At 35.2% G+C, this 15,264-nt stretch overlaps 2 protein-coding genes across 3 annotated transcripts; both read left to right on the forward strand.

The window, feature by feature from the left end:
• Positions 1-2,661: 2,661 nt before the first annotated feature.
• On the forward strand, positions 2,662-9,384 carry LOC132640081 (NAC domain-containing protein 78-like). Of its 2 annotated transcripts, none has more exons than XM_060356509.1 (6): positions 2,662-3,053; positions 5,825-6,102; positions 6,283-6,474; positions 7,565-8,044; positions 8,126-8,240; positions 8,714-9,384. In XM_060356509.1, exons 1-6 carry the CDS (start codon positions 2,885-2,887, stop codon positions 9,112-9,114), a joined length of 1,635 nt encoding a protein of 544 aa, XP_060212492.1. In that variant the 5' UTR covers positions 2,662-2,884; the 3' UTR covers positions 9,115-9,384. The 2 variants fall into 2 exon arrangements, with proteins under 2 accessions (XP_060212492.1, XP_060212493.1); XM_060356510.1 differs by lacking the exon at positions 2,662-3,053 and adding an exon at positions 5,143-5,287.
• A 4,718-nt stretch (positions 9,385-14,102) lies between these two features.
• LOC132642120 (glycine-rich cell wall structural protein 2-like) lies at positions 14,103-14,729 on the forward strand. Its single transcript, XM_060359389.1, has one exon. It carries the CDS (start codon positions 14,103-14,105, stop codon positions 14,727-14,729), a length of 627 nt encoding a protein of 208 aa, XP_060215372.1.
• Positions 14,730-15,264: the final 535 nt, after the last annotated feature.

A 15,264-nucleotide genomic window follows, 5' to 3' on the forward strand; every position in this document is an offset into this window, starting at 1 on the left:
CATACCTTTTCTTTTCTATTTAAAGTTGTAGAGATTATTGTAGTGGTGTAAACTTTATTAAATTCAAGACCGTACAATAATTTGGATTGTACTAAATTCAAGATATATTAGCCCAAATAAATTATGGGCTAATGTAATCGGATTAATTATTTAAGTCCAATAAATATGGATTTAATTAAAAATGTCCAAATGCATTGGGCTATAAATAATGAACCCACTTTGTTGAGCCCACTTTGCTAAGCCCAAAATGTCATCTTCCTAGAGGCCTACTTTAGTACTACGTGTCAAATGATGTGGCATGCCAAGTCAAACAAAGAAGCCTGTAGGGTCATGCCACATGCCAAAATGATGCAGCATGGCTAGTCAAATCAAAGGCCAATGAAGATGTGCCACGTGTACAAGTGACTTGTTCCGGCCAATCAAATATCGTCATGTCAGCTTAAATCTGATTGGCCGAAGGAAGTCTGTCCTTATCACAACTCTTCCATCCTACAACTATAAATAGGGGTCTCATAATTCAGAAAGGGGATAAAAAATTCAAACAAGAAGCCAGAGGGAGCTCGTGGATCAAACATTACAAGTTTTCCACAAGCTGCAAGCATTTCTCTACAAATTTCAAATATTCGAAGATCAAGAATGAAGGCGAATCAAATATCAAGGCGTTCAAGATCAAATTCACTTGTTCGTGGCGGCCATCAAAGTGTTCATGACGAATCAATTCAAATCAAATTCAAATCCAGCATAAATTCAAGATCAAGTCAAGATCAAATCCATTAAGTTCAAGCTCAAGCTCAAAAGCCCTTGAATTCAAGTACAAGTCAAGATCAAATCCATTTAGTTCAAGCTCAAGCTCAAAAGCCCTTGAATTTATTGTTGAAAAGACGAATCAGAGGAATCTTAGAGATTGTAACACTCATATTCTGAAATCAAATACAACGATTGTTGCGATATTTTCCTGTCTTGATTATTATCTTCTCGACGCGAATTTTATTGTCTACAAATTCTGGCACGCCCAGTGGGACCAAGTCTGCCCTTCATCTCTTCTCTCACAAATCAAATCCGCAGTGAAAGATGGAAGCTCCATTGTAATGGATACTTCAAGTCTCGTCTTCGAGTTTCGGTAAGACTACACCCCGACAAACCTTGAAGTAGGGGGCATTTGTAGATATCGAAATTTTGTGGGACTCTACAAGACGAGTCCAATCTCTGTTAGGGTTCTTGGAGGTTACTCTACCCTAAACCCTAGCCCACGCCTATATAAAGTGACACATATTCTCTTGAAAAGGCATCTCGAATACCCCATAAACTCATGGGTATTCACAAAGAGATCAAGACATCAAATATTGTCACGAAATACCAAAGTGTTGTCTAACGTTCTTGGTGATCAAATATATCTCAAGGAGGTCCAAATCATCCTACGTTCGAGAAATACGCTACTAACAACCCTCGAATTATGGAGAAATATTAGGAGAGAAGAATCAAGGGAATAAACAGATTTGTACCCGCACTGTTTATCAATAAAATATTCCTATTTCTTTATATTTTGTTTGTGGTTGCAGTTTACTTTCCGCATATCAAAATTTGTTACAAACAATTATACTTTACCAAATTTTGTTTTCTATTTAAAGTCATAGAAATTATACTTTACCAACTTTTCTTTTCTTTTCTCAATTTTCCAGTTACAACACCTCTTCATCTTTCCTTCTCACAATTAATTTCCTCTCAATTTTCTCTCTTTAACCCTTAAATCCCCACTAAAAATTCTCATCATTCTCTTAAACTACTCCAATTTTCTTGTTAAAGTCCACAAGTATTGAGTTACTTATTTAACCAATTTTTATCCAAAAAGAAAGTTTTAACCGAAAACATCAGAAAAGTCGCATCAATTTTTTTTGCGATAAAATAATTATATTAAAAACACAAATTACAAATGATATAGACTAAATTTTACCTTAAAAAGCTACACTAAACTTTAGAAATAAATAAAAAACAACATAAATAAATTTAGTACACCAAACAAAGGAGGAACAAAATTTGAGAGTGGTTCCAAATATCAGAAACTTACACCAGAAGCAATTTGACATTAGGTATTTTTTTTTCTTACTTACCACAAGTTCTACCTGATAGCTACCGGCGAAGTGACCTTCGTAAATTAATTGTCTCTGTCAATTTATGTGATACACTTTGTTTTTTTAATTTATCTGAAAAAGAATGATGCATTTCTATATTTAGAAAAAATTTAACTTAAAACTTTCCCTTTTGCCCTTAATGAATTTACAACCACATAAATATTTATGATTTATTTTAGATCACAAGTTTTAAAATTATTCCTTTCTTTCCAAAATTTAATATCTAGTCAAATTATGTCACATAAATTAAGACGGAGGAAGCTATGTCGCTCGAACTCTTCAAAAATATCAACAATACATGTCGAATATTTCAAAAATAGTATATTTTTAAAATATCCAACATAAATGCGATATCAAAAGTGAAGAGTCCGCGAAACGTAAGGAGTAAGTAATAATAAAGAGAGTGGCCAAAGGAGTATTTTAAAGGTGAAGTCCACTAAAACGTGTCAAAGTTTGAACTATTCTACGTCTCAGTAACGTGACCCATACCCTTTCTTGAATACATATATATAAACTTTATAATATAAAGTCATCAAAATTACACTTTACCAAACTTTTCTTTTCAATTTTCCAATTACAACACCTCTTTATCTTCCTTCTCACAATTAATAACTTCCTCTCAATAATAACCCTTAAACTCCTCCAATTTACTTAAACTCTTATACTGTGCATTCTTGATAAAGTCCCACAATATTGGGTTACTTTTATTTTACTAAATTTGATCCAAAATCTTTAATTATTGTGATTCTTGATTTATGGAATCAAAAGGGTCAGATAAATTGTTAGCACCAGGGTTTAGATTTCATCCAACAGATGAAGAATTGGTTAGGTATTATTTAAGGAGAAAGATTATTGGTAAACCATTGAGATTTGATGCTATTTCTGAAATTGATATTTACAAAGTTGAACCATGGGACCTTCCAGGTAATACCCTTTTTCCTATTTGTTGTAAAGTCTTGATCTTTAATTTTTTTTTTTTTTTTTTTTGTGAAATGGGCTTGATTTGTTAGATCTATGTGACCAAATTTAGTGAATTGATTTGCTGTGTTTCAAGTTGAGGAGGGTTGTTGTAGGTTGAGAAATTAGAGTAATAAACATTCGTACCGATTTAAGTGTTTTAGTTTGACTGACCACGTTTTTCAAGAAACAAAAGGGGGCTTTTGAATCTTGTTTGGTGTTAAACTTGCCAGGTAGAATGTTGGAAATGAAAAACTTACTAAATATAGAAAGAGGCGGTCCTTTTGGGACATACCAAAATGGAAAGTAAGACACTTAAATTGGGACGGAGGGAGTAATAAATTATCCAAAATATTTCTTTATCGTTATTCTTGATTTATGGAACCAAAAGGGTCAGAGAAATTATTAGCACCCTTTTGAATTCTTTCAAGAATGTCCTTATTTACTTTGTTAGTTACTCAATATTTGTTGTAAAGTCTTGGTCTTATGTGCTTTTTTGGGGTGAAATGGGCTTAATTTGTTAGATCTATGGAATCAACTATGATTGACTGTTGTGTGAGCTTTGTTTAGTATGTTCAAAGTATGAGAGGGTTGTTGTAGGTTGAAAATTAGAGTTAAAAAGATATTAATAAATTTTTGAGACCCCGAATAGGAATGGTTATAAAGGATTTATAGGGGCGAAATCAATTAATTCGGGGTTGAGGGGTAGTTATGGATTGATATAAATTTTAACCAAATGATCAAGGTATCTATCTGATTTTGAGCTTTGTTTAGTTTGTTCAAAGTGTGAGTAGGGTTGCTGACTTGCTGTAGGTTGATAATTATTAAAAATTAATTCTCTAGAACCCAAATAGGGAATGGAAATACAGGATTATAAAGGCAAATTCAAGTAATTTGGGATTGAGACATAGTTAATTGATTGATAAATTTCCAACTAAATGAACAAGATTTCATCTTTATGAATTTTTGGTACTTTTTTCGAGTAAAAAGATAGTAATAAATTTCCAGACCCCGCATAGGGAATGGATATAGAGGATTTATGTAGGGAGACCCAACTAATTTGGGGTTGAGGGTAGTTATTGATTGAGGAATTTCCAACTAAATGAACAAGATTTCATCTTTATGAATTTTTGGTAGTTTTTTCGAGTAAAAAGATAACAAATTTTCGAGACACCGGATAGGGAATGGATATAGAGGATTTATATAGGGAGGTTCAACTTATTTGGGATTGAAATGTAGTTATCAACTAATAAATTTCCAACTAATTGAACAAGATTTCATTTTTCTGAAATGTTGGTAGTTTTTCTCTCTTACCCTTTCTGTTTATAGCTTGAAGGCCTGTTGTAGTGTTGTTCTTCACTTCTCAACTAATGACTTGGCATGTTGCAGTAGGTTGACATTCAGTGTAAACTTTATAGACCCCGAGTAGGAAATGGATATAGAGGATTTGTATAGGCGAACTCAACTAATTTGGGATTGAGAGGTAGTTATTGATTGTTGAATTTCTAATTAAATGAACAAGATTTCATTTTTCTGAATTTTTGGTAGTCTGTCTCTCTTACCCTTTTTGTTTATATAGCTTGAAGGTCTATTGTAGTATTCTTCTTCACTCAGCTTCACTTCTCTACTAATGACTTGGGGGGTTGCGGTAGGTTGACACTCCGTGTGAAAAGATAATCAATTTTCTAAATCCTGAATTGGGAATGGATATAGAGGATTTATATAGTCAAACTAAACTAATTTGGGGTTGAGGCATAGTTATTCATTTATAAATTTCTAGCTAAATGGACAAGATAGTTATCTGATTTTTTGGTAGTTTTTCTCTCTTACCCTTAAAGTTGATAGCTTGATGCTTTATTGTAGTATTGCTCTTCACTCAGCTTCACTTATTAACTTATACAGAACTGCTGTAGTTTGTATGATAGGCATCTATGAATGGTGTGTGGTTTGGTCCTTCAGGATGATTAGTGAATTAGTTCTGACCACTACTCCGAACTAGTTGGTGTCAGTTGTATGAATTGAAATACAAATCCACAACCAGACTAAAATACCTCCTTGCAAACACATTCTAATGCAGATTAGAGTGACTACTAGTTGGTATCGTCTACGTGGTTCTTTGCTTCTCTGTATTCTATTATCAACCAAGCTAGAGATAGTAGTTCTTTTGGGACATTTCTCTCCATCTGTTGCTTCCCAGCAAAGTAGGTTTGATTTCATTCATTTTATCGGATTTTGATTATTTATTCTGCTTCTTACTCCAATTTTCTAATGTTCAATTTGAAAGTTAGGAGATTGACTTGTGGTTCAAATTTTTGTTCAGAGTGTTTGAGTCACGTGTATGTGTTTATTTAGTCAGCAGTACCCTACGATTGAGCATAGGTACTTTGGGTTTGTCCGTTAGAAATTAAACCATTGATCTGTTTAGTTTGAGTATCTATAGTACATTCTTATCTTCTATCTTTTTCTTCTGTGTATGGCACTTTAGATCATGTTATCCTTCGAGAATATGTTCACAACACTCTTGTGTTTTTGGCATGTTACACCATAGCTTTCCTATCTTATTTTCCTCTGTATGGAGTTGTAAATCACAACCTGGTAGCCCGTTTTGGCGTTATTTATTAGAACATTTGATTATGGTTTTACAGAATTGGTGTTTATATAGGCACAAGTCCTAGAGTAAGCTTAGTATAATTTATTTTTGATTGGTTTAGCTTAGCATTATTTTATCCATGTCTTAGGTATGTCGAGGCTGAAAACAAGAGATTTGGAATGGTACTTTTTCAGCGTGCTTGATAGGAAGCACGGCAATGGAGCAAAAACCAATCGGGCGACAGAACGAGGCTACTGGAAGACAACTGGAAAGGACAGGGCTGTCAATCATAAGTCTAAGGTTGTTGGTATGAAGAAGACCCTAGTTTTTCATAGTGGTCGGGCTCCAAAAGGTCAGAGGACTAATTGGGTTATGCATGAGTACAAACTAATTGATGAGGAGTTGGACAAAGCTGGAATTTCTCAGGTGAGATCATATGAACATGTGGTTGTGGGAAGCTAGAAGGAGATAACTCCCTCCCCCCTCTCTTCATGAGCCTTATGATAGTGATTATTTTTGCTATTTTATATATTGAGTTGTATTTTCTTCTCGTTTACTTATTTTCTTCTCTCTCTCTCTCTCTTTTTTTTTTTTTGGTGTAAAAAGGATGCACTTGTGCTATGTAGAGTCTTCCAGAAGAGTGGTGCAGGGCCGAAGAATGGGGAAAAGTATGGGGCACCTTTTGTCGAAGAGGAATGGGAGGAGGATGATGAGTTAGAAATTGTGCCCAAGAAGGAGGTTGCTGAAGAATTTGAATTTGGAGATGATATCTATCTAGATGGACATGACCTTGAGCAGGTATATACTCTTTTCTTTGTTCTGGGTATGCCATGGTCTTTCACCCCCACCCCCACAGCTCTCTCTCAGTCACACATACAGAGTGCAAATCATTAACACCTTATCCAACGGTCAAAAGAGAACCCAGCTGACTCATTTTGGATCTGCCGAGTGATTTGGTTTACGTTCATGAAATGTGGCTGTTGATCAGGAATAGTGATTCATTTTCGTAAAGTAAGTCAGGAGGTAGTTATTCATCCTTGAAGTTACTCTATTGTGGTGTCTTTGAACACCAATCTGAGTAACAACGGGAGATCTCTCATTATCAATTCAAACATGATAGTCAATCTTATATTCCTGTTTTCTGGTGTCATTTGAACATCAAAACATAATTAGATGGGACATTTATCAATACCAATTCAGCTCTCCTTCTTCCTTGTGCTAACTTATGAATTTGACTTAGGGAGTGAAATGAAATTGATTGCATTTCTGTTTATGTACTTGATGGGGCCTGCTTCTGCGAATTTCGGCGTGCTAGTGATTTTACACCTATTAAAGCTATGGCGAGAACACGATCTGTTTTAAGGGGCAGAAGGGCTTCCAAAAGCTATATGATGTTTTTGCCTTTTTCTTGTGCTTCTTCCATTTGAAGCGAATTAGCGGTAGCTAAGTGGGAGAGATGATAAGATGAGTTTCAACTGAAGTAGCTAGTGTTTTTCTTTCTTTCTTGGATGGGGTCTTCGGTGTTATAGTTCTCAATCCTTTAGCGTGTGTGAAATAAGTTGTAGGTTCAGTGAAGCTGCAAGCAAGTGCATACCTTGTGAGTGTTCTGAATATCTTTAGCCTTTTTGTCTCTTGAACTTGTTAGTAAGATCTTGTTGCTGCTTCTCTCTCCTGGATAAGATTGTGTGAGTTAGGATAAAAGCCTGAGTTGATGAAGCTTTGGATTCTATATCTCGAGTCATCCTGTCTGTACCTCCAAATAAAAGAAAACAAGGGTAGCAGCTCGTTTCCTGTTTTGCACAAAATTATATCTAGATGAACTTGCTGTCAGTGTTGGATGGAGGTAATATGTATCTTCTCATTTTGGTTCATGTTTCTCTTGCACCAGATTCTCGGGACTGACACACCTGTGGATAGTGCTCCACTTTCTTCGAAACGCTACTGTGAGGAAAATGCTAGCAACAATGGGGAAACAAGTAACTCCTTTGAAGAAGCAGAAAACTGGCTTCAGCCCCCGGACGAGCAGGAATCATTTGATCCTGCAATTGAACATTACGCAATCGCAAATCCAGTCAAGCATGAATTCATGAATGAACCAAGCAATAGTGTGAACTCTGAAGATGCAGATTACTTACTTGATGAACCAATTGTAACTGCAACTGATAACCTTCAATTCAATGATGGAGCATTCCTTGAAGCTAGTGATCTTTCAAGACCCATCGAGGTTGATACATCAAGTTTTGACATGCTTGAGGAGTACCTTACATTTTTTGATGCAGACGATGACTTCCAAAGTATGGATTTCAATCCACCAATGATGATCGGAGGTGATGCTCATGTCTCTGACTTAGCATCTCTGGAGGAGAAGGTAACTTTACTTACTAACTCCACTTGTACTAATCGTTCTGTTCTGGTCTTCTTGAATCTTAGCTTATTACCTTCATGGCAGAACATTGGTGAGCTAGCTGACCAACCAATTGCATCGAGTGAAGAGCCCGAGGATCAGAAGAACAATGTTGCATCATGCTCGAAACTGGAACCATCTAAATTTGGATCGGGTAGCGGTAAGGGTTCTTTTTGAACTTACTACTGATAATAACATAAGATATGGGGGTGGAAAATTAACGCATAGAAACATGATCTGCCCAATTTTTAACTCAGCTCATTTTGGGCTGACATGCAGCTCAAATTGACTCATGAGAAATTTTGTCCAAACGTTTTTAAAGATACCTTTTTTGTTTGTTTGATATGTTATATATAGCAGTAATAAAGAGAATTTTCTTTTATTAGATAAACAAATTATAAAAAACAAACAAATAGTTAACTTAGTAAGAATCTGGCAGGTTGGGTTACTGACAAACCCAAAAAAAAAAAATTATTAACTCACCTATCTTGATCTTCCCAAATTCATACCCATTTGACACCCCTAAATTTAGATATATTACTCTGGCCATTAGCTTAACACAAATTTCGGTTAAAACCGCAATTTTGTTTCTTAGGATTACATCTTTTAACTTGTTTATTTTCAATGTTGCAGACTATAAGTATCCATTTATGAAGCAGGCAAGCTGCATGCTGGGCGGTATTCCTGCTCCTCCTGCATGTGCTTCGGAGTTCCCTTCAAAAGCTCTCCGTATGAATTCTTCCTCGGAAGCATCCAGTTCAATCCATGTCACTGGTTTGGTTCAAATAACGAACATGACTATGAGTGGCAATGGAACAGACGGGTTGGTGGGCAAGCATGGGAATTACAACGTTATCCTATCTTTTGGCATATCACAGCTTGATGATAGCTCTGCTCACTTGGGATCAGTAGTTAGTGTTCTTCCTGGGAAGACGATGTCGACATTGTCCTGGTTCTGGTTCTATTATCTGTTCCTTTGGGTGCTCATTCTTTCCACTAGCTTCAAAATTGGCACCTTAATTCGTGTCAAGTAAGGGCTCAAGAATATAGGGCGCTCAATCAAATCAAGCTTGAGACTAGTTTTACTTTGAAATTCTTGGTAGATTATCTTGATCTTTACTGAAGTGACATTATTAAATATGATATACCTATACCAGGAATTTTTTAGTGTTTACATTAAAGTGAATTGATACAGCTTCTGACTGTTGACATATGATGTATGCAATCTCCTGAACGAATTTAAAACTAAATGGTGTATCACAGTGAAACTCTTTTACAGCAGTCGAGTACTGTGAATTTGCGTAGAGGCATTGTCATTTCTACTGTTTCCTTGGTTCTTTTGTAGCTAGATTGTTCTCAAGTTCTGTCAGATGGGCAAAACTTGATCACAAGTTACGAGGATTGGGCGTAACTTTGGTACAAATTGTTTGTAAGTTTTGCCGGATGGGCAAAACTTACCTGTGTTTAATTACATAAGTTTTGTTGGATGGACGGGCAAGATTTGGTACCATCTTAAATTGTTGAAAGTTTTGTCGAATTGACAAAACTTGTACTACGTGGTGTTTAATTATTTACAAGTTTGGATGAACTAATAAGACTTGGTATTGTCTTCATATCTTGTTAAACAAGTGCGCAAAAGTTGCTACTACAAGCATGAAGAGTGATTTAAAAGACTCAAAAAAATACGAAAAATGATTTTCTATGCCCACTTATAATAGAATAAAACGAGCTTGTAGAAGTCTTCTAGTTTTTTTTTTTTTTTTGACAGATCTCTCTTATAGAAAAAAAAAATCATATGACTAGAATTACATTTGTAAAGATAATCTAAATATCTAATGGAATCAACGCTTATAGTAACATCTAACGAGAAATGTGATAAAGTCGGAGGCACTTAAATTAGTTTAACTCTTATACACTAAATTATACTAACAGTATACATACTCTTTAAACTATCCACGTATATAAATTTAGATTCAAATTTAGTACTGTTGAACTAAAATGACTTGCTTTACTTATAGTGCTCATTTCTTGGTGCAATAAATTTCAGACACGATTTAAATTCCAAATTGAGCACTAAAAAAGTCAACTTAATTGAGTTCCCAATTTGACCAAAGAATTCACCTCCTTAGCACTCATAATATCACTTATTCGTTGAACGTGAACTATAATAAGATGCAGAATCATGATGGATTCTGCAATATTGCTAATGACTTACAGCAATATATGATTTATCAAGTCATGTAAGAATAATATAGAGCAATAACAAGGGCCGGCTTAGGATAATTGAAAACGAATTCAATTCTAGTAATTAGAGGCAGGTCAGGGTTGGCAGGCATGTCTTGAGCTTCTCAAGTTTAATTGGGAATGTGACAGACCAATGTTACGAATTTTCGAAATCCAATGAATTTTTCGTAAAGTCAATCATTAAGCAGTGTCCAATCTATACATAAACTTATCGATAACAATTCATATTCATGCAAGACTTGGTGATTGAGGATCCATACATAATTTTATGAAATATCTTAGAGATCACGGAGCAGATGCTTTCTTCAGTATATATGCATACTTTAGATAGTAGGATATAGAGAGGAAAAAACGAGTTTTTTATTATATATAAACTATTAAAAGGTATAAATAAATAATCTATTGTAATGGCAAAGGGAATTTAAAAACTGCTTCTGGTCACAAGTTTAAATCCTATGTGTGATATTGTAATTTCTTTTTAAATATCTTATATAAAACTCTGACTTTGTCACTAATCAATATGCACAAATTGATTCGGACATCATATACTTTTATTTTAAGAAAATTTAAAAAGAAAGAGCACTACAAGAATGGACTGTTCATTTTGGTACTATGATTGAGTTTCAAAGACGAAAGCAAACTAGCAAAGTGTGCTCTGTGCATATGGCCACCACCAAAGCAATACAAAGCAAAAGAAAGAAAAACATGACATTTGTCATTCAAAGAGTGAATTCCAAGAAAAGAAAACTTCCAATTTTTCTACTCCCCACTATACACATTGAGATGAAAAGGAACTTAAAGAGAAGGTGAGTTAGTGGGTATTTAATTTGTGGTCTTCATTGCTCCTTAGAAGTGTCCAAAATTGCGTGCCTAAGCCTATCCAACCAAAAGGCAACATATGCGAAGACCTTCTAGTAACCCTTTCTTGTTATTCCATCAAATATAGAATATGAATTTAAGTCCTATGTGTTGACGTAACGGTGCAAAAAATATCTACATAATTAAGTCGATTAAAAGGTAATGACAAGCAATTATATTTAATAACATCGACCCGTAATCCAGAATGATAAGTAACTTATTATAACAAATTAAATTGCACTGATGTTAGAAAAAATAATTACACTATCACTATTAATGTATTTAATTTAAATTCGTATAATATTCCTTCCTTTTTCATATTGGAAAATAGAGGCACTATTGATCACAAGGGTTTGATAGGCTACCACATTATTTAAAGTAAAACAGCTGTTAAAACTGCTACTTGATCTTGCTAGGTGCTATTTACAATAATAATTGTGACCACCAAAAGTTGTGGTGGAAAGTTGTGGTAGCATGGATACGATCCTTCTAATATTAATTAGAAGTCTCGAGTTTGAGTTTTCGATATAAAGAAACCTGGTAAGGAGCGATTTTGAACCTTATGTTATGCGAATTCAAATTAAATAAAGTTTTAATGCGAGTATTGGACAATAAGTGGGTGAAAACCCCAATATTGGTGAGTTAATGGGATATTTAATTTGTGGTCTTTACTGGTCCTTAGGAATTTCCAAAAATTGCATGTCAAAGCTTATACTCTCTCCGTCCCATATTACTTGGCCACATTACTAAAAATATATGTCCCAAATTACTTGTTCATTTACAAAATCAAGATAAAATTAATTAAATCTTTTCCATCTTACCCTTAGGCCTTAGTATTAAATGTTCTTGAAAATAGTCAATATTGATTAGAGTGTATTTATTGGAAAGAGGTAGGAGTAAGGTAGTAAAATACGTTTTTTATTTATGATTTCTTAAGGGGCGTGCAAAAGGAAAAGTGGCCAAATAATATGGGATGGAGGGAGTATCCAACCAAAAGGCATCATATGTGAAGAGCTTCTAGTAACCCTTTCTTGTTATTCAATCAAATCTCCAATAGTCTTTCCATTTTCTTGGACCATGGACGAACCTTTAGAAGTAGAAATAGCGCCCGTGGCCATTTTTCGGTCCTGCTATTGAAAAATAATTATTATCTTGAAATTTCAAATTTTGTAAAGTGAACTTTAAGATGTTATTTTGAAGTTTCACTTGTAAATTTTCAAACTTCGAGTTATTAGCTATTTTTTAATTATAAGAATTGAAAAATAACTATTTGTGAATTAAATAATAGTACAATAGTTAGAGAAAGTAATAGTAGTGATTAGTAGTGATTGTTTCTCCAAATTGATCTAACCAAATAATAGTGGTATAGTTTGAGAGAAAATAACATAATCTAATTGGGAATTACAGTGAAAGTGTATTGAATTAAGAACATAGAAACGCATTTACTATGAATGCTTCCGTATACACTATAAAAGGTCTAGCGATACAATAGGCATTGCAATACAAAGAGCTTTACTTAGAGAAATAGAAGGAACGTGTAATAGACATTGCAATACAAAGAACTTTACTTAGAGAAATAGAAGGAATGTGTACCACATAGATACAATCTGAGAAAGTTTCAGATGAATATTCTACCATCACTATATTCGGACATGAATCTGAACGAATCTGAACGAATTTATATTGAGAAATAATTATAAAGAACTTATGATGCATCCATTTGTGTAAAGGGTCCTCGATATTTCCCAGAGTTGTAAACAATTGAACATCTTTAAAGTCTGTTTACAGGATACCAAGTCTTATTCTAACGCTTAGCCAATGAACCAACATTAATAAAGTAAAGCACCTTGCATAATTTCTTATTAAACCTACCAAATAAATTAATTTCACCGCAAAATATATTGATTTACTTAAACACTTTATCAATCAATAAAACATTTTAATAGTATGATCTTTTTATTAATTAAATGTACCTAACACATTAGATATCGACAATCTTTGCATATGGAAGTCACTAAAATATGTAGTCAAGTGAGAACAGAAATTGACAGAGTGGAAATGTATCTAAAACTCCTTGGCCCCATTATCCTAATTCATTCTTTTTAAGCCTCAAATAGAAAGTGGGAGCAAACTGTATCTCTAATAAAATAAGAGTTTAAGTAATATGTATTGACATGTAAAAAATATTTTCCAAAATCTAGTCATTTATTAGGTACAGGTAAATTTTTTGATATACATTAATCAATAGTATGATAAAAACGATAACTAATCTATTGTTATAGGCTAGGATTTATTGATAGTATTGTACGTAAAAGAATCTTTACATTGTCATTTTATTTGTAGCTCAAGGTCGGATTTACACCACAAGTTACGGATTTGGCAAAACCAATAGCTTTGTCCCAAATTCTCTGTATTTTGTGTTAAAAAATGATCACTTAATATGTACTATAAATTATCTATCTCGAACCCGTTCGTTATCTTATCATAAAATTCAGAATTCATCAACTGGAATCCACCTTTTCATATAACTTAAATCCATAATATAATTTTGCATGAAGCTAGCTAGACGATGAAGGTCCACCACTTACAGACCCATGATAAGTCTATCTATTGTAAAATGTAGCCACCTACATTACCACCAACACCACTAACTCCAATCAACACGTTCATATTTTCCTCTTCAAATAAAATATACTCGTTAAGAAGCTACTAGACAACCATGCAACTAAGAAAAGTTGGATTTTGAGTGCCTATAAATAGCAAGACTAACCTTAAGCTTGTCACTCACAATCATAAGCATTTACTCTCTTGGCAAAGTGACACTTCCCTTACAAATATTGCATAAACACAAGTACTTATAAATTACTATTGTACTTGATATATAATAAGCCTTGCATTGGGAAGTTTGGAATTTAACATAATGGTGCATTCCAAACTTTTAGGAGTTGCATTAGTGATATTACTCTTTGTTGATCTTGCTTGTGGTGCAAGATTCTATGGTATGCGAGAAGGCGGTGGCGGTGGCGGTGGTGGAGCGGGAGGTGGTGGTGGTGGAGGGTCAGCATTGGGAGCAGGGTCAGGTTATGGTTCAGGGTATGGCTCTGGGGAAGGCTCAGGATATGGTGAGGCAGATGATGTGTTTGGGAGTGGCGGAGGCGGTGGAGGTGGCAGGGGTGGTGGTGGTGGCGGCGGTGGTGGAAACTCAGGATGGGGTAGTGGCTCTGGATATGGCTCAGGCTCAGGGTATGGATCAGGTGGAGGAATAGGAAGGGGTGGTGGTGGTGGAGGCGGTGGTGGCCAAGGTGGTGGTGGTGGAGGTGGCTCAGGAAGTGGTTCAGGATATGGTTCGGGGTATGGAAGTGGAAGTGGTTCCGGTTATGGAAGTGGTAGTGGAAGAGGCGGAGGAGGAGGCGGTGGTGGTGGTGGCGGCGGCGGAGGAGGTGGTGGCGGCAGCAATGGTGGCAATGGTTCGGGATATGGTAGTGGCTCCGGCTATGGATCAGGATATGGAGGAGGGAATGGAGGCTACGGAGAGGATGAACCTTGACGTACTAGATGAAGTTAATTAATTAATTTACACATAATTACCATCTTTCGCATATGAATTTAGAAGTTTGTGAAATAAAATGCATTGTTTCACTTACCTTATTTACGTGGCTAGTGAACTTTGCATGCGTGCATGAAATGAATTTTTCACTTTACATGTTATATTGCATGTTCTATACCATAATTTTCCAGCTTTGGGTAATATATATACCTGCAACAAAAGATTTTCTACCTAGGATGTCTTAGTATAACGATAGTCATTTTAGTGGGGGGCCGAATAGACTAGCCCTCTGATTGAGTCGGAGAATGCACGACTAGTGTGTGTGTACATACATAGGGCTAATCTGTTCGGCCTTGGTCAATTTAAGTTGATCCAAGGCTTTTTCAATCTCGGAGAGACGGACCAATCTCCTTGATATTCTTCCGTCCAGGAAGACTTGGTTCTATCGAAGAACTAACATCCCTTCCAACATCTCCGTCATAAAGTGGAATGTCCTCCGTTAAAGAAAGCAGCCAATCGAGAAATGGAATGGTCC

This window comes from Lycium barbarum, chromosome 5 (assembly GCF_019175385.1).
Source record: "Lycium barbarum isolate Lr01 chromosome 5, ASM1917538v2, whole genome shotgun sequence".
In the NCBI taxonomy this organism is placed as follows: domain Eukaryota; kingdom Viridiplantae; phylum Streptophyta; class Magnoliopsida; order Solanales; family Solanaceae; genus Lycium; species Lycium barbarum.